Raw genomic sequence first — 27,435 nt, forward strand, 5'->3', positions numbered from 1 at the left:
GTTCAATTATATTTTGTTTTAACTAATGACATCATGCATATACCCTTTTTAATGCTCTGCGTGCTAGCCATGTGCTTCAACGAAAAAGTTTTGAAATATTTTCTCAAAATATCATGGGCTATCTTAAGAACTACTGGACCAAAACTAGGCTTGTTGGTACTCATTTTAATGCATTTTTCATTCTTATTCCAAATATGGTCATGAAAATTTACATTACTGAAATTTTTGAATTAAAAAAAAAATTGAAACTTGTCGTCTGCAGTCGACACCCGCGTGAAGAGAGTTAACTATGTTGCTTATGACCAGTGGTATACAGGGCAGAAAGATATACTTTTTAGTCAATTTTGTCCGTTGATTTAGAGCAGCTGCTAATGTATTTAAAGCTGACCACTGCTAATTATGACCTACAATGATGAAGCTTCCTTGCTATATTGTTTTATGATAAAATCAAGCAAAACAGTTTTCGTTACAAAATTAGGAAAAACTATTCTCTTTTCTTTTGTTCAATATTCTTGCCAATTTAAAAAGAAATTGAATGCTTTTCTCTATTTTGTTATCGCTAAATTTATTTTGCCAACATTTGACCCATTTTGATTGATTGCATCACATATTTTGAAGAGTGTTTCGGTAAATTTAAAAATTCACTCAATATATTTGTGTTCAAGTCACATCAACATCATATAGTAATTTTTCATTCTGAAGATTTCTGAAGGTAAAAAGTATTTGTAAATTAAAGCAAACTACTGAAGATGTTCCAGACATCTTCAAGGCATCTTATAACCATTTTGTTCAAAATTCAACGCAATCTGCTATCTTTTGAAGATAGCAGTTTTAAATTCAAGGCAATCTGCTATCTCCTGAAGATAGCAGTTTTAAATTCAAGGCAATCTGCTGTCTTCTGAAGATAGCAGTTTTAAATTCAAGGCAATCTGCTATCTCCTGAAGATAGCAGTTTTAAATTCAAGGCAATCTGCTGTCTTCTGAAGATAGCAGTTTTAAATTCAAGGCAATCTGCTATCTTCTGAAGATATTATTTCAAGGTCTGAGCAAATTTCCATCTTCTGAACTTAGCATATGTAAATCCAAGACAAACTGCTATATTCCGAAGATGATGGAAAATTCATATCTTCTGAAGATGGCATTTGTAAATTTGGGGCAAATTGCTATATTTTGAAGAAAATTTGAAGATCTGTACAAATTCTTGTCTCTTGAAACTAGCACCTGCAAACCCAGGGCAAAAACTGGTATATTATGAAGAGAGTATTAGTAATGAAGGGCAATTGCTATCGTCTAAAGTTAGCATTTGTAAATTCAGTGCAAACTGGTATCTTCTGAAGGTGACATTTGTAAAGTCAGGGCAAACTGTTATGAAATCAGGGGAAACTGCTATCTTCTGAAGATAGCGTAATTTTTTGAAAATACAGGACATACCATAGTCTGTCTCGTCTCTCAAGATGAGAGTAACACCATGTTGGATTTTGCAGCAGCAGATTTGAAATGTGTGCGATAACCTAAATTTGCGGGGCATAGACACACCTGGGAGACACATGTGTACATATGCTGACACTGATTTAAATCTGGCACTGCAAAACCCAACATTACATTAATCTCAACTTCAGACAAAAACAGACAAAAAATGCAAATCAGTCGAATTTTGCATAATATTATTCAAAATCATGAGTAAGTTGCTTACCTTCTCACAGTAAGAGAATATATTGTTATTGTTATCAAATTGATTTTAAGGATTTAAAATTCTGGCCATGAAAACTTAATTATCTATACACCTCAAATAAAGATGTGTTGCATTTGCGATTTTTTTTTATTCTTGTGATTTGGAAAAAAAATAATGAAAACAAAAGCACAGGGCACTTTGTGCTTTGTGGAAAAGAGAAAAAACATCACTGTATCTACTTGTGGATTGCTAAAGAAAATGTTTTGAATTTGTTTGTTATGTTCAGGTACATTTTGTGACTTTGAAGGTCCCTGTGATTGGACAACTCATGATACATCAGATGGTGTACCAGGATGGCAGACACACATTGGTGCCACGCCCACAGCTGACACTGGACCACCTGGAGGGTATTCCGAATCTGGCTTTGATGGTAAGTTGAGATGTTCCTTTGAAAATAAATTGGGCTATTCCAGTTGAAATCCATACAACTAAGGCCCGGCAAAAAACAAGATCTCGCTTTTCACGCCGTGATTCTCGTTAACCAATTATCTCGCTTTTTAAGAAAGTTCCCAAGCAGTTTATTTACTATAAAAATGTTGCTTTATGCCATAAAAGTTCGTTGAATTCCATGAAATGAACTTCAACATCGGAAAAGAGTGAAGAATTCAACAGCATTGCAACGACATTGCTAGGTGCAAAAGCTATGCTTTACTTAATAAAAAATGACATTTCATTGCAAATGAGTTCAAGTTTAGGCCAAATATCGTTATATTTATTGAATTATTGGAATATTTTGACTATAAAACATAATTCAAGGTCAAATTTTTGTCACTTTTTTGCCATCTGACGACAAGGCAGTAAAGGAAGCACATCCTCGCACTTCAGTTCTGTTGACATCTAAATTGACCGAATCTAAACAATAGAGGGCTTTTTTATGGAATTATTTTTATTTTATTTATTTTTGTATTTTTGTATTTTCAGGGCATTTTTAAAGCTTCTTGTGCCATTTTCCGGGGGAAATCTCGCTTTTCTCGCTTTCAATACTTTAGATCTTGTTTTTTACTTCAAAAAATTGTGTTTTTTGCGGGGGCCTACATACAACCTATATTGAAGACAAGACCCTTAATCTTCCATACGGGGAGTGTGAATTTCAAGTGGGGTCATTTGAATGGGTTACTCAATTTGAAATTTACACTCCCTGTGTGGAGGATTAAGGTCATGTGTTTCATTGAGGGTGTATGGGTTCCAACTGGAATAGCCCAATATCAAAATAATAACAGACATAAGATGGTGTCAAAGGTCAGCAGGTATTATTGAGAGGCAGCAGAAATCTAGCTTTGACACTATGCCCTAAATAACTCCATTCACCCAATGCATGGTTCTGCCATGTGCGAGGAGAGCCTCAATCTGGCAGCATGCATGAATGGGAATTGAACCAGTCATATAATATTGCATAAAGTTATGTAATTCTTCCTTTCATGTCATGCCAGTTCGAGGCTCTCCTTGCATCATGGCTGAACCGTGCAATAGGCGAATAGCTACAGAAACATGAGATGGTGTTAGAGCCTAGCTGGCAGTAAGATAATTATGTAATCAGAAAATTGAAAGAAATCTACTGTCTGTACCTAGTATGTTCCAAAGTGGCAGAATTCTGTAGAAACATGAGCTACTGTGGTTTCAGGATTCCTTTTAAGAGGTAATATGGAATTAAAATGGCAAATCCCTAGCTTAGCATTGTGTTTCAAGCCTGCAGGTTGAGTGACTTCATAGGGTAAATGCTATATCTGGGCCGGATTGTATTACAATTTTTTTCATAAATCGTAAAAGATATTATTCCTGTCTTGATTTAAACATTAAATGCAACTACAGTGCAGGTTTAGGGTTTAGTATTAGGGTTAGAGTTAGTGTTTATGATGGTCTTTGAATGAGACATTTTCCCAAAATCCTGCTGGTATACATGTATCTTGTATTGTGGTTCACATTATTAAAGTATGTTAAAGATCAAATGTGTTTCACTACAGATATAGAACTGTTCCAAGACTGGATTCCATAGACAATGTTGAGTCACCTATAATAGTACGATTACACTTCTGAGATAAGCATGTTTTAGCACAATGAGCCTTAACTCTCTCCACGCGGGTGTCGACTGCAGACGACAAGTTTCAATTTTTTTCAAAAATTCAAAAATTTCATAATTGTTTATTTTCAAGACCATATTTGGAAGCAGCATGAAAAATGCATTAAAATGAGTACAAACAAGCCTAGTATTGTTTCAGTGGTTCTTAAGATAGCTTTTGATATTTTGAGAAAATATCTCAAAACTAGGACTTTTAATGTTGAAGCCTATGGCTAGCATGCAGAGCCTTAAGTATGATCTGTTGTCATTTTACAGGCATTGTGTTTCAGAAATTTACCAGTTTATCTACGTTTATCTGCTATAAATATACCGGCGCATTCATCTTCAGAGATTAGCATGTTTTTAGCGCAAAGAACCTTAATTATAGTTTGTTTTCATATTAGAGGTGTAATGTTTCAGACAACTATGAGCTTGTCTATATATATCTGCATAAATATATGGGCACATTCGTGTCACCTTATACTGCTTTATGTAGCCATTGTGTAACATGACCTGGTTGAATTTAGATTACAAGTGACAAGGATTTCACAATATTTAGGTCTTCAAAACATTGAATGTCGGTCAATTGAGGCATCCATTTCTTTTTAAAGTAGGAAAGGTTGTTTTTCAGATCCAAGTAATGCGGTACTCATTGAACTATGAATGATCCTGATGAAACTAGGATCCACAACATGCTCATCTATCAAGGCGCAGTTCTTTAACCCTAATACATTTGCACATTCATTGAATGAGCTTTGAAAATTTGGGTACAAAAACTCATACTCTGAAACTTGAGGTCAAATTTTGCACTATGATTGTTTAATTGTTAATTGAGGTTATTGAACTATGCCATTGGGATGAGGCCATTGTGGTCCATAGTGTGTCAAGAGGCATCCATTTCTCTAAGTAAATCAGCAACATTTGTAGGGTTGTTGCCTACACTAGCAGTGGACATTTTCACAATTTTGGGGTTTTTAGGGGGGGGGGGGGGAGTGTTTTGACTGGGGGAGTCCCCGCCCCCTGGTGCCACCATTGTACAGTAGACTTTTTCCATGTAGAAGTCTTGAATATATTTATTTTAGGAGATTTTAGGAGGAAAATTGATCTGGTTTTGGAGAGATGGTAGGAGGAAAATCAGTTGATATGGGACACAGTGTCGGACCTTGATGTTTGAATTTAACGCAGAAATCACTGTAGAGATTCATCTCAATAGAAAACTCAATAGAAAAGTGGGGAAATTATGGTACACCATGAATCGAGACGAGGGCACCTACATTCTTTACATTCTCTGATAAAAGTGATGAAAGGGCTGACAAAACTAGTTCCCACCATAGCAGAGCTTCACAACTCTGAAAAAAATCTGACTGGTCTAGACTGATAAAATGTCAGTTGGTGTGTTCTACCATCATTTCTCTACTGATCTATTGTTTGTGTAAAAATAATCTTTAATAGTAAGGCACAGACATGTTTTTTAAAACAGTTTTTAAAGTTAACACACCAGTTTTCATAATGTGAAGTTGGCATCGTGATTCCATCACATTATATTCCAGATAAAACAAGTGAGTGAAACCACCAAGTGGGGGTCTCAATATTATCGATATAGCATGGAACATTATATGCTATTTTCTTCATTATACAATAACATGATATGGAATTGACCTATTTAGTTAGGCAAAAGTGAAACACTGTATAATACATCTAGAGCTCCTGACAGAGTACTGAAATCAATACAGTCAATACATGTAGCACACTGACTTATTTCATAAATTCACCTTGTCATATATAAATCTAACAAGCTATATCAGTTCGGGGGCACTCATAATAACCGGACGTCTCTGATTTCAAAGACGGGTCAGTGATTTCACATACGGGGGTCTGTGATATCACATACGTCGAGCTTTGTTGACATTTTGGCACTAGATGCAGCACATCGGAACGAAGCTGAATGTATTAGAATAAGCTTTCCTATGTTTAGCAAATATCTACCTGTGCAAAAATGATATCTATCTGTGCAAATTCTGACAAATGGTCCCAGAACACACTTAGATTGCAATGGCCAAAATCAAATGTTTTGAAGTAAAAACAATCCCAATTTTACTATCCAATTCAGTAAAATTAGGAAGCACTCAACATGCTCAACTTGGGCTAGCTACAACCCTGATAAGGCCTATACACAAAATTATTCCCACTCCGCTGCCACGTTCATCAAAATTATTTACATCGTTTGCGACTGGGTTTTGAAACTAGGGAGTATGTGATTTATGAGACGTCTCTGAAATATGATACTGTTATGTGACATGACGCTTCAAGAGTATTTGATATCAGAGACGTCTTTGAATTAGCAGTGCCCCCAAACTGATATAGGAAAGTACATTGTACTGTTAGGGACCGTTCATAAACACTTGTTAGGGCCCCCCCCCTTTACAGATCTCAACATTTTCAGGGCCCCCCTTTTGACATGAAATTTATGGGTCAACCCCATAGAAAAGCATATGTGATGCGAAATCAAGCAAAATCAGTCGGAACTCGGAAATATTAAATTTTCAATTTCTTACAGGATAGTAAAAAGCATTTACAAAGCTGTATTTGGCAGAAAACACCATTCAAATTGAACAACCAGTTCCAAAGATATGAGCAACTAAAGAGTTTCCAAAACAAGAGAAAACAAAAGGAAATATTTCCTTTGTTTGGCTAGCCTATATCTCAAAATCAATATTTCCGAGTTCCAACTGATTTTGCTTGATCGCATCACATATAAATTCAATCCCCCCCCCCGCTTAGGAGGGTCAAAAAATTTCAGGGCCCCCCTTAGGAGGGTCAAAAATTTTCAGGGTCCCCCTTTTTGCATCAGGCCCCCCTAACAAGTGTTTGGAAACGGTCCCTTATGTGATGCCATGTGTTCAGGAAAGCAGAATGTGATCAATTAATTTGACGTCATCACCAAATGAAGGGTTCAAATTTTCTTTTATAAAATTGTTTTCAGCATGGTAACATAAAATATGATAGGCCTACTACTCTAAAGATTGTTCAGCTTATAATTGGTGAACAAAATACTCATGTGTTGATGTAGAATGGCATACGCCTGTTGCATATTGCATGACTGGCGCACGCTTAAATGTGAATTTACGCAAGCGTGAGTTGAGACTTTATTGATGCGTGCAATAACAAAAACAGATTTTTGACATTACACTATGATGACGAATACTTTTATGCTAAGTCGCCACATTTTGTATAGATCCAGTGTGCAGCTCACACTTTATCATGGTCAGTGGTGTAGCCAGGGGGTAAAGGGGGACAGCTGCCCCCTGTGATAAGTCTCCCCCCTTGTGGGATGCTGGCCTCCCTGATATTAAAAAAGTTTATGCCTGTTTTTGTACTCTAAAGCGTTTTAGCCCATTTGTGCCAATTTTTATCCAGTTTAGCCCCCCCCACCCTTGAAAGTTGTCTTGCCCCCTTCCCCCCTTTGACCTTCTGAAAAAGTCCTGGTTACACCACTGTTCATGAATGCCATGTCAAAGGAAATGACAACCAAAAGCCTACACATTAGGTGCATTTAGTTGAATTCCAGACAGAAATCACCCACTTCAGGAAAAGAACATTCAAATGAACAAACTTTTAAATGATAAAATGGCAGATCAACGAAGCACTCATATGTGCACAGTATAAAGATGGCACACACCTTATTAAATCACATTAATCTTTGCAAAATGGCTTGAAATTGAGGTGTTTCCTGAGGTATTATGGGTCATTTAAAAGTAGCCCAAAAATGGCAGATCAGTGATCAAAAGGCACCATGTCATATGGCAATGGTGCGTGTACCTGTATGTTCACTCGATTTTTCAGTTGTAATAACAGATCAATGGCATACTTCAGGTGTTTGTTTGTCGACTGGTTAGTGCCAGAGGTGCAGGTAAATGCAATAGCTGCCTTGTGTAGATGAGTACAATACATTGTACGTAAATTGCCAAATGTTCACAGGGCAGCTATTGTACTTATCCGTTCTGGCACTGGGCAGTCGTTGTGTGTTATGTAGAAATCGTTAATATCTAGGTTCCAGCAATGCTGTTGAATAGCGCCATTCAAATTGGTGGCTATTTCTGGAAGAAAATGGTATTTTGGTGTATGCTATTAAAAAAATCAATGCCCAAGGCTGACTTTAATATGTTTAACCCTAACCCTACCCGTGGTTTTTTGGCTATCGGAAGGGAAGAAGGAACGAAAAAGGAGAGACGATGAAGAAGAAAGTCACTTGGCACCCCCAGGATTCGAGCCTCGGACCCCTCGCATGCCACGCAGAAGATCCCCAGCATGTAGCTACACAGGTGACGTTGGCCCGCCAACGATTCCCTGGGTATATATGACTTGGTCTGGTTGCGTCATCAAGTCCCGTGGAATGCATGCACGCAGAGCGGTTTTAATAGTGAGCTTTAGTGAGTCCTAGTTCTGTCAGGGTTAAAGCAACATTAAGAATTGTCTGTTCAGCTACTTCTGTTGGCGGGTTCTCTAGACCCTTTCATTACATCAGAAAGTGTTGGGTTTTTTTTCAATGATTTTGAACGGCTCTGTATACTGTGTTATAGCAGACTGGATATAAATGCACTGAAATGACCTAATAATTTTGAAGCCTTTGTAATCAATATGGTGGTGGTTAAAGCCATATTATTGTAAAAATAGATTAGTATTTATTTTCCATAAAATGTTAGCTTTTATCTGTCAGATATGTCCCCTTTTAATTTTGAGCCGAACAACTGAGGCAAAGCATAGAAAATTGGAATTTACTACTAGCGCCCATGCATGTTACTACCGCGGTTGTAATACGGTACGATCCTCGGGGTGTGTGTATGTGTATCCCGCAAGCCGTGTACGTACTGTGCATACGTGTTCGACTAATATTTCCATCGTAATTATAAAACGCCGGTTCCATCGTTTTTTTTCAAAATCTCGGATTTTGACAAAACTACAGCACCTAAAGTCTTGATTTTTGCAGAGTATCTTTATTGACTAAAGTACATTACAATCGTGTAAAAACCAGAATTTAAAATAATTTTGAGGGCGTTCTCTTCAGCAAATGTTGTAATATGGCTTTAATGAACAAATGTTCCCAGAGCTCATGTGTTGCTTTTCCACTGCTCCACTATGCATTGACTTGTGTGTTATGGACTTCAGTTGAAACTCTGTGCCCTGGAGTTTGTGTGAACAGGCTCATTGTAATACATCTGGGAGCCATTCTTCTCTCTTTGATTTGCTAATTTAAGTTAATTGTCTGACAATCATTGATGAAGTTGTTCCATATCCCCCCTTTCTCTAATGATGTATCCCAATCAGTGCCTTGAGATGGTTAGCTTTTGGCACATATACAAGCTGTATCAAAATGATTGGTACCCATCAGTTTTGAGTGATTACGTACAAGACTACCCCATCTACCACATCAAAATGCAACACAGGAGCAACCTTATTTATAGATGAATGTTGTAAAAAGGTTTTTTTTCAAATTAATTAATTAATTTTTAACCTTCAGCTGAAGCCAGGCAAATCCCAATAGAGGATCCAATGTTGCATATTGAAGAAGTGGACTCGCACACCTGTCTGTGTTTAGAACTATGATCAAAATGATTGCAACACAAAGTCAATGGGTTGGTAACAGGTGTGCAAACTAAGTGTGAACCAGTAACTAAGATATGACATTTTTAACAAAAGTTTAAACTGCCATCAGCCCAAATATTCAACTAAGCTTGAATTTTCGATGTATGGCACATCAGAAGAAGTCCTATGATGTTGTGATGGACTTGTCCTTTTGTTGACCATTGACGACTTTTGATCGAATGAGGGTGTTGTATAAGGTTGGCGATTCCATTCTTCAGCATGTATGAACATATGCATTGGAAGATATGACATATTCCTTATAATGGGAATTGACAAGAAACAATATTACCATAAATGCACCCATGGTAAAAGCAATTCAGAAAACAATTTTTGAATTCAAACCTACACACACATCAGTTTGACTTCAGTATACTTCACATCAATAAAATGGCCTCACTCTATTAGACCAGTAGACAGATAGTCAACCTGCTGTACTCGTAACATACTGTTGGTGCCTTCCCATTGATTTTCAGATTGCTTTCTCTGTTTTTCCAAGACAGCTTTCCTGAATACTTTCCCTTATTGACCCATTACTTAGATGTCAGTATGTGTGTAACTAGATTTTGTTTTTGTACCGTACTTCAGCCCTTTTCAAACGGGCGTCGACTGCAGACGACAAGTTTCAATCTTTTTTGAAAGTTCAAAAATTTCAGAAATGTAAATTTTCATGACCATATTTGGAAACAGCATGAGAAATGCATTAAAATGAGTACAAACAAGCCTAGTATTGGTTCAGTGATTCTTTTAAGAAAGCTCTTGATATTTTGAGAAAATACCCCAGAACTTTTTATGTTGAAGCCTATGGCTAGCATGCAGAGCATTACCGGTAAGTGACACAGTAAATGCAGGGCACACTACATTTGTATCACAAAGGCTTACAATCAATCTTAACTTTGGATTTGATAATTTGACATAATAACAAATGAAACATTAGATGGAGAGGTCTTTGTGAAATGGGCCCAAGATTTTATCTTTTCTTTGGTTTTTCGAAAAAAAAATCCATGTCAATTCAACATTCTTGTAATGTTGCCTGTGTATTCATTACCTAATGCTCGTCTGCATCAAATACTGTCATATCCCAAAAGGCTGCCTTGCGTGACATTTTTTTATTATTGTCATCTTTCTGTGTAGAGGTGTACATTAACTTTTTATGTAAAATTGACTTTTATGTATTCATTTTGAGGTATTGACACATAAAAGGAGGCATGCTGAAATATCAAATAACAATATGAGATACAGCAGTGATGAAAGTAGTTACAACACACTTTTTGAGGGATGTTGTGTTATGACCTTTGGCACAACATTAATTTGTGTTTCCTCTGTGTTTCATTATGGTGTAATGCATGTACTTGGTGGTACTGTGAAGATACAAGATAACCCTAACCCAAAAATCTCACAAGGCAGCCTTTTGAGATCCGACAGTATGCGATGCAGCAGACGATATGTTATTTCAATTCAACATGAGACAACAGAGATCAATAACAACATGGATTTGAAATTCTCCTTGCAATCAAGTATTTCAATTTGAATCATAAAAAATAAAATAAAAAGTGAATGTTTGTTGTCTTTGGGGATTGTTTGTGTAGGATCACGAGTAGATGATACAGGCACATTTTCTGTATTTTAACAAATTGCTTTTCACCATTGAAAAAACAATGCATGTTGGAATGCAATCAGCGATAATAAGTCACAATGATAGTATTCCCAGGGTTTTTGGGCAACAATTTTTCAGTGTACACTGAAATCAAATCCAAATATCTTTGGTGCTTGTTATGAAAGTTACCAATGTTGTATCTATGTAAATAAAGTGACACAATTTGGTAATTTGGTAAAGTAGAATATGTGGGTTTTTGTTTGTAGTTTGCATATAGAGTGGTGTGGTAAATTCAACAATATGATGTGAGGCTGTTAATTAGAGGTTATTGACTGAATATGATCTTGTTGTAGTGTATATGGCGTAGGTCATTGCACGTACCTCTTAAGTTTTTCACCAAAACATGGGGATTGTGCATTGTGATGGTAAATAAGGGGCAAGTGTGTAGATTTTTGTCATTTGCACATCAACAGAATCATATCAGTAATAAATCTCTTTCATAAACATCATAAATCCGTCTCTTGTTACTAAGGTATTAAAAAATCAAAATTAAAATAAAATTCAATCATTAGGATCCCGTAATCACTTTTTAAAATATATTCATCAGGATTGTATAAAGTGAAAAGTTCACAATGTATATAGACAAATCCAATTTCTACTCAGTGTTTAGACAGTTTCATCACACAGGTCGGCAATTTCTTCAGTAATGCGATGATCCGCCTACTTCCCCGCGAAATTTCTCATTCCTTGGTTCTTGTGTGTATCATGAAATAATACACAAATGCAAATTCACATCCGTGCATTAACGGAAATCAATGCATGAAACATGCTTATCAAAGATTGGTTTGTTGGCTTATGAATATTAATAAATTACGTATAACTTTCACTGGGTTTTAGTAAATAATCTACTGCTATGGGAAGTTTTGTATAGTGGACAAAATTTTAATAGGTTGTAGCTTTCTGTGTTGCATAACTGAAAAGTTTATCAAATATCAGGCAATACACATTGACCAGTGATCGTGCATAATTCTAATCATTGTAAAGTTTTAGAAAACAATTTGTGATTTGTGTTTTTGAATTTGTTTTATTTTGATAAAATCTATACAAATTGACATTTGTGTTATCACAGTTATGATCACACAGCCAAGTAGCCAGCGCAGTGGGCTATTCCAGTTAGAATACATACGCCCCTAATGTGAGAAATTACCTTAATCTCCCACACAGGGGGTTTAAATTTCAAATGGAAGAGCCCATTATATGTGTTATTCAGATATATTCAGTGTAGCAAATATTGATGCTATCTCAAGTCTGTTATTGCTCAAAATAAGGTTGTTTTTAGATGTATTTCCTGCTTTTTTTTCTATGCATCAAAAGATATGATCAAATTGAGGCCAAGATCAGGTAATTAAAAGAGTGCAGATTTGTTTGCCAGCAACAGAAAGCTTAGTAGTACATTAGCTGATGTAAGTATTCATTTGTGATCATTTTCTATGCTATCTTCTGAAGATAGCAGTTTTCCTTAATTTCACTAAGGCCAAACAAAATAAAAGGTTTTTCTCAAAGCTCATGAGTGGTTTGATAACAAATACGAAATGCGATTTTTTTAAATTCCCGACTTGGTATTTTTATGGTATTTTGAGAAAAAAGTCTGATTTCCACCAATTTTTCTGGAAAAACTTTTTTCTGCATTTTTTTTTTTTTTCAAATTGCGATTTTACAAATTGCACAAGAAGCTTTGAGACAAACTTTTTTTCTTTGGCCTAATTGGCCATCTTCAGAAAATAGCCGTTTGCCCTGATTTCACATATGCTATCTACCGAAGATAGCAGTTTACCCTTATTTCACACTATCTTCAGAAGATAGCAGTTCACTGATTTCACAAATGTAATCTTCAGAAGATAGCAATTTTCCCTGCTAATAGCAGTTTGGTCTTATTTTGCTCATTATTGCTGTCTTCAGAAGATAATTAATTAGTTTGCCCTGATTTCACAAATGCTATCTTCAGAAGAAAGCAGTTTATCCCGATTTCACAATGCTATCTTCTGAAGATTGTAGTTTGTTCTGATTTCACAAATGCTATATTCAGAGGATAGCTGTTTCCCCTAATTTCACTAATACTATCTTCAGATGGTAGCAGTTTGCCCTGATTTCACATATGCCCGGGCACATATGCTATCTGCAGAAGATAGCAGTTTACCCTTATTTCACAAATACTATCTTGAGAAGATAGCAGTTCGCTGATGTTACAAATGCTATCTTCAGAAGATAGCAACTTTCCCTTATTTCACAAATGCTATCTTCAGAAGATCATTGCCCTTATTTTCTAAATGCTATCTTCAGAAGATAGTAGTTTACCCTGAAGATAGCAGTTTACCCTGCTATCTTCAGAAAATAGCAGTTTGGTTTTATTTGGCTAGTTATTGCTGTCTCCAGAAGATAGTGGTTTATCCTGATTTCAAAATGCTATCTTCCGAAGATAGCAGTTTGTCCTTATTTCATAAATACTATCTTCAGAAGATAGCATTTTGCCCTGATTTCAAAAATGCTACACTCAGAGGATAGTAGTTACTGTTTAAGAGAGGGTTTTAGGAGAGTAGTCTGGTAGGAATTGCAAAGAGTGGGCCACTTATTAGTGGCTTAGAGAAGAGCTATGTATGGTACTCCTTTGGAGTTTAAGAACAGTTTTTATGAAAGTTAATAAGCATTCTCTTTAAACCATTTGCTCTGAATGAATCTTCTTGATCTTGTCACAGTTACAAACATTTTTTTGGAAAATACAGCCGGACCCCCTTCTGATGTTAGCAGTTGGTCACTTCAATATATGTCATGCCCCCGAAAAGATATAGCCCAATTCATCTGTCAAAACCACAATGGCTTACAATTAACCAGTGACCTATAAATGCAGGCTAATATACTTTTGTTCATTAATAGTATTTTGTTTACATAACATATATAATTTATATAGGTTAGTAAAAGCTTTTTGAGTCATATCAGATGCTTCCTCCTTCCTTATTAGTAACAGGTGATTGATCATTTTAATTTCCAGTCCAAGTTTAGATGAAGTGAAGCTTGTCAGGACTGTCATTAATCAAGCAATGTGACAATTACTTTAATTATATACTTGGACTTGAACCTGGAGAAATTGAAATGAATTTGAAATGCACTTTCTATGTGTGCTTACGGTACTGTGTGATGACTAAAGACTGTATAATCACACATTTTTTGGTTGATAAGTTAAAATCATGCAGAAAAATAAAAGAATGCATATATTTTCTTATCATGGCTTTTGCTTCTGTTAATTATGTTGAATTTCCTTGTCAGCTATGACGAAAGTGCATTTCCTTGTCAGCTATGATGAAAGTGCATTCCTCAGTAGTTAAATTGATGAGCCAGGCATTTCGCTGGCCTAGTGCACGTTAGAATGTGACCGTTGCTAGGTCAACTGGTTTAGGCTTTCTTTGTTACGAACCACTGATTTGAACCGGTGTCCTTCACCGTAATCATGGTGCAGTGCAGTCCATTCAATCAAATCAATCAAATTGATTCTATAAATCATATTAACTAATAACTTGGTTAATTTATTGTTATTAATAGGTTATATATGTTTTACAAAAGTGTTGTTGTTTCAACCCTCTTTACAACAAAACTCAAGAACCACAGGACCTACAAAAGTAAATTTGTGATATTTGAATTCGTCTACACATTCGCTATGAAATGATCAATGCAATTGTTGCCACTGTCATTCGCAAGATGCTGCTAACTACCAAATCGCAACAGTTTAAAATAGTTGCTAACCTTAAATCATCTTGGATCTTAGTACTTGTAATTTATATCCTTCCCTTCAACACTCATGGCAAGGAAATCTATACTGTTACCATTGACAGTATGAAAACCTATGGGTTTCATCATAATTTGAACAACTCTTTTTAGACATTATCTGATCCACTCAGCCAAGGGAGACAATTTCAAGTGTAATTTTCAAACTGACTTTGCTACTTTGTGTCTGGTACTAGATGTTATCAGTCATCAGATATCACATGAGATAGAAGGGCAAGTGTTTTAAAGCAGATTATGTTAAAGATAAACTGACCATATAGCATCATGTCATAGCCTGTACTGTCATGGTCTTGGGTAAATCCTATATTTTTGAAAGCAACCAATCTACCAGAGAATCAGTAAAGCACCCATTATTGTTCAAATCCCAGTAAGCATTGAAAGTTCAACACTTCTCTATACACAGCTACTGTTAACTCTCTCCACGCGGGTGTCGACTGCAGATGACAAGTTTCAAATTTTTATAACAAATTCCAAAATTTCAGAATTGTAAATTCTTATGACTATATTTGGAATCAGCATGAAAAATGCATTAAGATGAGTACAAACAAGCCTAGTATTGGTTCTTGAGATAGCTTTTGATATTTTGGAAAAGCATCTCAAAACTTGGACTTTTTGTGTTGAAGCTTATGGCTAGCATGCAAAGCATTAAGAACTTGAAACACTTCTTTAAACATAAACATGCCCATGCTCTTAGATTTACTTAAATGTCCACCACTTGTGCCCTTCATAGCATCATAGGGAAATGTAACCTTCTTGTCTGGACAAGTTGAGTAGCTTGGCTCATTGTGATTCCATGTCTTGCTAACACTTCTTCCTCTCCATCTGCCTATCCTTGGTCTTCCTTAGTTCCCTAGTTCCTGTTGTTTGCATAAGGTGACCGGACCATCTTACTTGGTGTTTTGCAATGTAGCTGTGATTGGTGTGGTGCCCACTCATTTCTGATCGTATCCCTCCTTGACTTGTTAGCCGCTCTTCTTAGACATCTCATTTCACAGGTGATGAGCTTTTGGGTTGTTCTTTTGGTGAGAGTCTAGGTTTGACACTGGTAGCAGAGTGTTGGGAAAAATATGGCATTGACGAGCTTTGGTTAAGTATAATTGAAGATGGTTTATTAGAGGTTTTGGAAAGCAATCCTGGAGAAAGTTTAACATTCAGCTGCCAATGATCCAGTGCATACTGTGAGTTGCAGGGCAGAGTGCAGTTGAAGAAAATCTTGGGTGATAAAATAAGGGGAGAAGTAACAATTCATATGACTTTCCAGCCAAATTCACTCTTAGCATGCAGGAAATAAGGGCAGAAGTGACAATTCAAGGGACTTTTCAACCAAATTCACTCTCTTAGCATGCTTGAAATGAGGGGAGAAGTGACCATTCAAAGGGACTTTTCGGCCAGATTCATTCTTGGCACGCATTTGAACCTTGATTTACTGTTTCTGCCATCTTTTATCATTGCAAATCAGACACCTAATGACATTTGTTGGTACTGGATATGACATAGCAAAGTGAATTATAAAAATTGATTCATAAGAATTGATGTAAAGTTAACAAAATTAATGATCTGAAGATTTATGACAGGAATTCAATATTCATATCAAAACGGTCTCATAGATTTGATTCACTATCATGAAAATTAAATCCACATAGTCGGGAGACGATTGATGAGAATTTGTACAGTTTGCGTTGTGGTCACATACTGTACATACACCCAAAGACCATATTTCAATATCACAGGCTATTAACATTATGAAACACTAATAGCCTGTGATGCTAAAAGCACAAGGGCACTTATATGACATACAATCATGTTTGCAATACGTGCTTAGATCTAGGTTGACTGGGATTGAGTGTATCTATTGAATGTTTACCAAGACAATATGGCGGCGTTTTTGAAAGATTCTCATCTTGAATTGCAGGTTTGTTTCCAACACTTCATTCATCAAATCTGACATTTTGCAGTTGCTTCAATTTGGGCTATTAACAATTAAAATCCACACTACCCCTGTGGAAGATTTTGGAAATATCAGGGGGAGTATGAATTTCAAATGGAATGAGCACATTAGGCAGCTCCATTTGAATTTCATACACCCTCTGAGAAGGATTTAACCTGAATCTTCTACTGAATCTTCTACATTTGAAATTCATACTCCCCTGTGGCAGATATTTCCAAAATCTTTCACAGGGGTAGTGTGGATTTTAAATGGTATAGCCCATTGCATACTTTGTCTGATTTTGTTACATAAATGTCACTATGGATTCCCAAAATTTGTATCCAAACACATTCATTTTGCAATCTGTGGTAAAGGTCACAGATTTTTTGCCTCTTCAGTCCCTTTCTAAATTCACCAAAATAACGATATTGTCTGTATTTCTGTTCTACACAGTTTCAGGACATTACATCTACATGGAAGCCAGTGGTAAACTCAACAAGACAGTGTCTTATCTGGTCAGCCCGACATATGCCGAAAGCGGACCTCAGTGTCGCTTTCACTTCCAGTACCACATGTACGGTGCACAGATGGGGAGTCTGGCTGTGGTACTGAAATATCAGGAGCAGGATAAGGTCATCTGGAAACAAGATGGAAACCAAGGAGATAGGTATGTACATTATGGTCAATATTCAAGAAACATTCAGGGTGTTTCTAGTGAGCAACGGGTAGATGGGTAATGCCCTGCAGGTAATGTGCAGTAACAGCCCCAGTAGAAACAGATCGGGGTAAGGGTGATGCGGAGTGTAATGCAGTGACATGTCCAGTAGAAACAAATAACCGGTGATGATTTAGTTGGTGACACCGGAAGCTGTCTACACTGTGACAAGCTAAAATACAGTGAGCAAGATTCGAATCTGAACTTTTAAGGTTACGTAGAAGTTTTTCTGGATTTTTCCCCTCCCCACTAAGTATGTGGGTAGTGAATCATTTGCAGCTCAGCAGAAACGACCTGGTTGACAATGAGAGGATTAAAAATGCAGGGGCATAAAATCGGTGCTGTGGTACTGATGCAACATGCTCAATATTAACTTGTTGATTGATGTTGGTGCTGCTGCTGTTGGCATTTATGTTGGTATTATGTTGGCGTTTTTCAGTAGAGCACTTGTTAAAAGTTAGAAAAAGTACAATATAAGTTGCAGGATTATGAGATGTAATTTTTGAAGAAGATTATTCTTGGTAATTGGTGGAGATCAATTAAAAATTTATGGGGATTCCCTCTAATCCTGTAAAAGTCAATGCTCAAAAATTGAACATTCCTTTATTTTTTATCCATGTTAAGCTTCCACTGTTCATACTTTTGCCTAGGTTCATTGGCTAGGTGAAATGCAGCCAAAATAAGAAGGGGGTCACCCAAAAGTATTTTCCAATTAAATGCAACAGTGTTACCGTCGTTATGTCACAAGAAGCGTGAGTCCACTCAAAGTTGTCAGCACATCACCGTCCTGTCATCATTTTATTGATAAATTATGAAAGGCTTTGTATTTTTGAGCCATTTTTGTAGATCATGTCGTAATTAATTGCACATCATTCCTGTGTGACCTGTATTTTGTCTTCATGTTTACCCACCCGAGTTTACACAATGAGAGGCAACAGAAACAGAGCATGAAATGTAATGAGGCTAAGGCGGCAAAGTTTGCGTAAACTGATGAGGACTTTGCATAGCCTATTTCAATTGATTAGCAAGTTTGTAAGCACGCCCGCCACTGTCTGGGTGTCTGTCATCTATTTCGCAGGTTCGCTATATCGAAAATGAAATATGCTCTGTTGAATATGAAATATGGTTTGCTATGTTGTATATATGAAATAAGTTTAGCTACAATCAACGAAATTAATAGTTGGCACACCTTGACAATATGTTGCAATTCTTCACTGCCGCTCTGATAATTCAGTGCAATTAGTATAACTATGTTTGATGAGAAGTATATACCTTCTCCTTTCCCCTTCCCTCCCCCATTCCCCCTCAATCAATGTTGGGGAGACTGGAGAGCCCAATGGCAAAAGTGCTTTCATCAACATAACACTGTGGGAGAGGGGTGGCGATTTACATTTAGTATGCCAGAGTATGCCAGCATTAATTTTGTTGATTGTAGGTTAGAGTTACGGTGTTGTAATTTGGAATTGTGATTGGATGACAAAAAGATTTAAATGCGACAAAATGACGTAAATGCCTGTGTAGGCAAGTATATGACGTCTGGAGGAAATCAAGTTTATACTGTAGTACCCTCTTGCAATCTTTAAACCAATATGATAAAAATGCATAGATGTGGTATTTACAAGTGTCGACAGAGCTTGACCAGTCTTACAAAAACAAAGTACATCTGCTGTGAATAATAAATGCTAGAATATATTTAAAGCAAATTTAAAGCAAGGATATGTACATTATTTTGAATTAACAAATTAATGTTTATCATTCATTTTACTTCTACGTTTTCCTTTTGCATTAAAAAGTGTGTTTAGATAAAAACCAAATTGAAGCTCACACTTTTGTTCATGTTGTAAATAAGCTAATTTTGCAGTAGGGCAGACGGAATAATTTACACAGTAGACTAACTTAACTATTTGCTGTAGATGGATGGACTGCCAACTCCAATAAACAAACTGTCATGATATAGTCTAGTTAAGATATTGGCTAAGTGAGCAAGTGGCATGTTGCCCGAATGCTTCCGCATGGATTAGATGAATTGAACTTCTGCTCTAGAATCCTCACATTTATAAATACCGGGAATGGTAGAAAGTAGGTTTGTTGGATTCATCATGAACAATGTCTGGATAAAATTAATTGAGTTGACTAAACAAATCCAATGGGCCATTCCATTTAAAATCCACACTACCCCTGTGGAAGATTTAGCTAAAGACTTCCACAGAGGGAGTATGAGTTTTGAATAGAATAGAGAGTTGGGAAACTTCCATTTGAAATATTTTGAATTAACAAATTAATGTCTATCATTCATTTTACTTCGCTACATTTTCCTATTAAAAATGTGTTCAGGATACAAACCAAAATTGAGCTATTCCATTTAAAATCCACACTACCCCTGTGGATGATTTATCTAAAGTCTTCCATAGAGGGAGTATGAGGGGTAACTTCCATTTAAAATACTCACTCCAGTTGTGGGAGATAGGCCTATAGGTAAAGCTATACTACAGGGGGAGTATGGATTTCAAAATGATTAACCGTGACCAATTACATTTGAAAAACATACTCCCCCTGTGGAAGATATTTCCACAATCTTCCACATGGGTGGTGTGGATTTCAACTGGAATAGCCCATTGAATTCTGAGAACTCTGAAGGATATGAGATAGCTGGGAGGGAATTTCTCACTAGAATATTAATTCATACATGCGAGATCTGTTATGAAATACAAGGATAAGCAAGTGTTTTAGGGATGCCATCATACTATATACTAGCCATAGGCAGAAGCAACAGATTTACATGACGGAAAACAAATGTTTTAGTTGTGCCGCCATAGGCTAAAGCAACAGATTTACATGAGGGAAATGAGTTTTTTGGGTATGCCGCCATTGGCAGAAGCAACAGATTTACTAGTGTAGCATAAACCAAGAGGAAAACGTTGAGGCTATTTTTACGATCACATATGATTTTTCAATTATGAATTTCAATGGTAACATGTTTTCTACTTAAAATAATACAGAATGTTAAATTATCGGCAGATATCGGAGTTCAATTTTCAAGTTGCCTTTACTAAAGAGGTGGAGAAATTCAATGAATACATAAATATGAGTTTAGCATCCTCTTGGTATTTTTGTATATTTATATATTTATGGAAAACAATACCAGCTAAAATTCTTTGCAATGACAAGATTTAACAATTCATAAATTAAAAAACAAACCATCAATGTAAGTACTGGTTTATTCGATTTGAGACAGGACACATGATATTCCTCCCTCTACTTTAAACCGCCTTACTCCCTTGTATGGAATGTGAACAAATAAATGCAATGGAATGAAGGATCAAGGGTTCTCTTGCTATATAGGGGACCGTTCACAAACACTTGTAAGGGGGGGCCTGATGCAAAAAAATTTATCGCAAAAAAAATTTTCGGGCCCCCCCCCTTACAGACCTCGAAAATTTCAGGGCCCCTTTTGACATGAAAATTATCGGTCAACCCCATAGAAAAGCATATAAACTCAATTTTCCCAGAAAAAATTGTGGTCATATTTTTCAGGGCCCCCTTAGGATGGTCAAAAATTTTCAGGGCCCCCCTTTTTGCATCAGGCCCCCCTTACAAGTGTTTGTGAACGGTCCCTAGGTAGTGCTTAATAATGTAGTATATGGTGGCATGATCTAAAAGAAGCAGTTTGCCCTTCTTGTGTAGGCAGTGCACGATTTAAGGTTATTGTTCAGAACTCGGGTTATGACAAAATACATTGCCATGCATGTCTAAGGTGTAAGGCTCATCAACACAATACAGAATATCGATACGGATCCAGTCAGTAACCTGACTAACCTTAATCATGTTATATTCTTGTTGGATTTCTACTGACGTGCAATGAACTCCTGAAATGTTTTGGTTTGTATACATGACGTTAAGCCCCGTTATTGAGTACAGTGTTTCCTCACATGTCTTCCGCTTTTCTAAATGTATTAGTTGTAATGTTCTGAGAACTGGAAGCAATTGGTCACATTTCATTGTCAAGGCTAACTGCATATGCATATTGACTTAAAAGTCAATAGGCTTGTTCAGACGATCACTTATAAAGTCGCTTGTAACTACATTCGAATGTAAACTTGCATGTAGTGCCCGTCTAAATGCACTTGCATGTAGCTACATGCAAGTTACAAGTGACGATTTTACATGTAAGATATCTTACATGTAGAGAACTACATTCGAATGTAAGGCCAGTGTGAACAAGACTTGCATGTAAACTCACTTGTAAGCATGACCTTGATGACCTATTCTGATTGTGTATATTCATGGCATAATTTACCCCAGTAATTTACCAGTGAAGGTCACTCTTAGAGTTGGCTTACAAGTAAGTCCCGTGTGGACACACACTCGCTTGTAGCATAATTTAATTGCTGGCTCGCTTGTAAGTAACATTCAAAAGAAGGCTACCATCTAAAACACACCTAATATGAAAGCAACATGCCAAAACATTCATGACTCTTTTTCTAAATAACATGTGATAGCTATTCATAAATGCAATTTAGAGATATGGAGTACTTGTTTGGTTTTATGTTCAATTTGTCATGTGGGAAGAGTAATATCAACATTGACTTGAGTGGTTGTTTCACTAGGATCCACAACATTCTCATCCATCAGGACACAGTTCTTTAACCTCAATACATTTGTACATTCATTGAATGACCTTTGAAAATTTGGGTACAAAACTCATACTCTGCAACTTGAGGTCAAATTTTGTACTATGAGTGTTTAATTAAGGTTATTGAACTATGCCATTGGGATGAGGCCATTGTGGTCCATAGTGTTCCCCCCCCCCCACTATAACTTGTTTTATATCTTGCCAATGTCACAAGTAGACAAGACTCATACAAATATTCATAATTGACAAATGTATGGAAACCTATAAGGGACATGCAGAATGTTGAATTGCTAAATCAGCAAGTTGATATGTGGTGATTTTCCTTGCATCTATAAAGTCTCAACATACCGTATAAACTCGATAGTTAGCAGATGTGCTTTCTATCAAGCACTTTAAAACATGCAATCATGAAGAGCCCCATCCACAAAAGTGTAAAGGGTTTTGAGCATATCATCGACACACATAGTTATATACGAACAAGTTAACTTGCAAATGTGTGTCTCAACCTCATTAGCTCAGTTGGTAAAGCGCCGGACTTTAGTACAATTTCATGTTTTCAAAAGCACTCGATAGTAAGCACATATGCTAACTATCAAGTTTTTACGGTATTACAACAATAAAATAACTTTCCATGTGGTTGACAACTTTTCATCTGATCATTATGCAGCATAGTGAAATGATTACTTTTCAAATAATTTTGTGTTGTTTGTATTTTGAAAGAATGGCATTTTTTGAAGAAATGAACACCACAAAAACACACAACATATAAAGTAGCAATTAATTTGTTTTTATTAAGGTTAATTAAACCTTGCAAAAAGGATAGGACTTGAAAATTGGAACATTATGGGATAAAGATTTATATTTAAAAAATAAAAAGGACCATGCCCTACAATGAATACAGTGAACGTATTTTACCTTGTATTAGTTATAATATACAATTTAGATATCTGTCATTTTCATGGACAATGACACAACTTGGAAAGTCAACATTCTGCATGTCAATTTATGCTTCTATACAATTGAAATCTTGTTGTGTTATCACCACAGCGCTATTATGCCAGTGATTTGTGGGACTTTGACATTAGCATTCAATAGCGTTGGTGTTGAATTAAACAAAAGCTTATGTAATGCACAATGACATTAGCCTGCAGGGTTACAATTCTTTTATGTTTTACTTGATGCATTCCAAAACCAGAATTTTGCATTGTTAACATTTTGATTTTAATTCAAAAAGGCATTTATGGCCCATAGATATTTATAAAACATCACAAAAACAAAACAATGACAATGCTGATTTTTATTCCAGTGTAGCTATAGCTATGGGAACTTGATATTTATATTTCGGCATTGTATAAATAGCAAGAACCTCGTATTACTTTAAAGTGTGCTAGTTTGTACAGTACACAGTAATACCAACAATCCAATAGGTATGCATCAAAGTTGACACATGGGGGAAAATGTTTCAAAATTTATGACGGTATTGAAATTTCCTCAAAATTATCGACAAATGTTTGATGTATGGTACATTGTTGTTTTAGGGGGATAAACATGAGTATTACATTCAAATTGATAGTGATATTTAAATTTCCTCATATTATCAACAAATGTTTGATGTACGGTACATTGCTGTTTTAGGGGGATATATGAGTGTTGTGAGACTTGCGTCTGCTGACATTTGCATCACTTTGTAGATGACAATTGATCTGATCAATCAAAATGACTTTGATGTCATGAAACTTTATTTTGAGATATAGATAAATCAAGAATGTAAGTTCTTTTGTTTTCTATTGTTTGAAGGACACTAAAACAGGTCATATATCTGACACTGACCATTTAATGTACAGGCTATCGTCAGCAAAATGTTGTGTTTACAGCGTATAAAAAACGAAACAAATTTGAATATTGTTAAAATCCAAAGGAACAGTGTTACCAAAACTGTACTTTTGCCACCAAATTGGGCTACTTGTCACTTGTTTGACAGGGCACAAAATATTCTGCTATGACTTGTTTGAAATAGAGCTACTTGGGTGAGGCTGCAGCAGTCTTTTGTTGCATAATTGTGGTTGATATCGGCAAATCATACAGAATAATTACGCTTTCAGAATACCAGAATTTTTTTTAAATTATTATTTTTTAGGAGCGATGATTATCAGTTTGCTGCTATAGTGGATATTGGCTTTTCTGGTCAATTGGGTGATGTAGGTAGTTAGCTGTAAGACTATGGACTGTTGATGTCAGGATTTAAAAAAAAATTATATATTGGCCACTCACTATCGATAAAAATTGATTTTGATAAATTTTGATAAAAATTGATAAATCAATTTTCCTCCCAATTTTACTTATATCTTCTACATTCATCCATAAATTTCCAATACCTATGTAACAGGATGCATCATGCCATTTGGACTCACAAATGCACCAGCCACCTTCCAGTGACTTATGGAGAGATATGCCATTTGGACTCACAAATGCACCAGCCACCTTCCAGTGACTTATGGAGAGCTATGCCATTTGGACTCACAAATGCACCAGCCACATTCCAGAGACTTATGGAGAGCTATGCCATTTAGGGTTAATATTGCATAATTGTGGTTAATATTGGCAAATCATACAGAATAATTATGCTTTCAGAATTATTTTTTAGGAGCGATGATTATCAGTTTGCTGCTATAGTGGGTATTGGCTTTTCTGGCCAATTGGGTGATGTAGGTAGTTATCTGTAAGTCTATGGACTGTTGATGTCAGGATTGAAAAAAAAATGATATATTGGCCACTCACTATCGATAAAAATTGATAAATCAATTTTCCTCCCAATTTTACTTATATCTTCTACATTCATCCATAAATTTCCAATACCTATGTAACAGGATGCATCATGCCATTTGGACTCACAAATGCACCAGCCACCTTCCAGTGACTTATGGAGAGCTATGCCATTTGGACTCACAAATGCTCCAGCTACCTTCCAGTGACTTTTTTGGAGAGCTATGCCATTTGGACTCACAAATGCTCCAGCTACCTTCCAGTGACTTTTTGAAGAGCTATGCCATTTGGACTCACAAATGCACCAGCTACCTTCCAGTGACTTATGGAGAGCTATGCCATTTGGACTAATAAATGCACCAGCCACTTTCCAGCGACGTATGGAGAGCTATGCCATTTGGACTCACAAATGCACTAGCCACCTTCCAGTGACTTATGGAGAGCTATGCCATTTGGACTCACAAATGCACCAGCCACCTTCCAGCGACTTATGGAGAGCTATGTCATTTGGACTCACAAATGCACTTGCCACCTTCCAGTGAGTTAAGGAGCGCTATGTGCCATTTGGACTCACAAATGCACCAGCCACCTTCCAGTGACTTATGGAGTGCTATGTCATTTGGACTCGCAAATGCACTAGCCACCTTCCAGCGAGTTAAGGAGCGCTATGTGCCATTTGGACTCACAAATGCACCAGCCACCTTCCAGTGACTTATGGAGTGCTATGTCATTTGGACTCACAAATGCACCAGCTACCTTCCAGCAACTTATGGAGAGCTATGCCATTTGGACTCGCAAATGCACCAGCCACCTTTCAGCGACGTATGCAGCACTATGCCATTTGGACTCACAAATGCACCAGCCACCTTCCAGCAACTTATGGAGCTCAATTTCAGTCCTTTTTATCCTGATTTTTAGATATTGGCAACTTGGATAATGATTTTCTTCAAAAAGTGATATCTGCGAAATTAATATTATTAATTGTTATCGATATATTGATAGTCCTTAGTTAGCTGCACAAATACTACATGTATACACCCATTAGAAATTGGGTAAAATTTAATGTATCATTCAAATGTTGAGCTACTTGAGGACATCTGCGAAGGTGAAGTTATTTTTTTGGCAGCACTGGCTGTGAGTGAATATATTTGTTTGGAGGATCTGTCAATGCTGTATGACATGTACATGTGTTGTCAATCTGTCTTAGGAGATTTACATACAATTCTGAATCTCACCAATTTGGGGCTTTTTTTGTCAAACCAGAGAATGACAGTTTCGGTTTATTTTCAGACATGCAAGGTATAGTCTCAAACAAGGCATTGATTTTATTTTCTTTGGCAAGAAAACTTCCTTTTAAAAACATGGCATTAATGTTTCACAGGAAAACATTGTTGGTGTTACATTGTGTTAGTTAAAATAGAATGTGAGAAAGTCTGCACATTTTTATTGATATGCCCATTTAGTGACTGTCTATGGATATGTTCAGACGAGGCATGAACGTTAAAGGATTTGAACCTTCAAATTGACTGCTCAGTGCCAGAAGTGGGTAAGTTCAATAGCTGCCATGTGTAACTACCATGTGTAGATGAGTACAATATACTGTGTGTCAATCATAGATGAATAAATAAACAGACAGGAATTTTCCATGCCTGTGCCCCCTAGGCATATTAGAATTCAGCTGACGCCAGTACAGTGTTCAGAACTGGAGACATCGCTTACCTTACGTGCAAAGTTTCTTTTGTGTATGCTCGCCTTATTTGTGCTATTTTTGAGTTTGCTCACGCGGTACCTGACTTGGCGTCGATCCCGTGCACAACATGTCATGTTTCCGCGGTATGGTGTCAATTGCCAAATGTACACAGGGCAGCTATTGCACTAACCCACTTCTGGCACTGAACAGTATAAATGACATTTTAACCCTCTCCGACTGCAGACGACAAGTTTAATTGCAAAAAAAAATAATTCAAAATTCAAAAATTTCAGAATTGTACAAACAAACAAGCCTAGTATTGGTCCAGTGGCTCTTGAGATAGCTCTTGATATTTTGAGAGAATATCTAAGATCTTGGGACTTTTTATGTTGAAGCCTATGGCTAGCATGGAGGTGGTTTTGCCAGGATAAACATCTGAGCCACCCCATGAGTGACTAACATGTGCTTTCGATGTAGAAATAGGAATGGCACTAATCACTATACACGATCATACATTGAACCTCAAAGGTGTCCACACTGCACAAACCTCTAAGTTTCCTCAGAGGTTCAGCTCAATCTCCTAGAAATATTTGGGGTTTGAGGTGGGTCCAACCTCTGAGTTTCCCTTAGAGTGTCAAACCTCCAAGTGCATCCACACGGGCAAAACCCCCGACTGATGAAACTTCAAGGAATCTGAACTTCAGAGTTGGCTCTGAATGTCAGCCTCCCATGTGAACACAGTTTATGATACATACCTGTGTTGTTGACACAGATGCTAAGTTTCACTGCCAGGCTTAAGAGTTCATTATGTTTTTAGTTTCCTACCAGAATAGGAAATGATCGGA

The 27,435-nt window shown here is 36.6% G+C and overlaps 2 protein-coding genes across 2 annotated transcripts in view; both read left to right on the forward strand.

The window, feature by feature from the left end:
* LOC140153511 (uncharacterized) overlaps positions 1-2,093 on the forward strand; it is a 106,765-nt gene extending 104,672 nt beyond the window's left edge. Inside the window, exon 4 of the mRNA XM_072176281.1 lies at positions 1,959-2,093. The gene's annotated coding sequence lies outside the window, so the exon portion shown is untranslated. The remainder of the gene's footprint in view (positions 1-1,958) is intronic.
* LOC140152322 (leukocyte tyrosine kinase receptor-like) overlaps positions 1,677-27,435 on the forward strand; it is an 85,334-nt gene continuing 59,575 nt past the window's right edge. Inside the window, 3 exon segments of the mRNA XM_072174625.1 lie at positions 1,677-1,680; positions 1,959-2,102; positions 17,243-17,456. Coding sequence (XP_072030726.1) covers positions 1,677-1,680; positions 1,959-2,102; positions 17,243-17,456 — 362 coding nt within the window.

Source organism: Amphiura filiformis, chromosome 5, assembly GCF_039555335.1.
Source record: "Amphiura filiformis chromosome 5, Afil_fr2py, whole genome shotgun sequence".
Lineage (NCBI taxonomy): Eukaryota > Metazoa > Echinodermata > Ophiuroidea > Amphilepidida > Amphiuridae > Amphiura > Amphiura filiformis.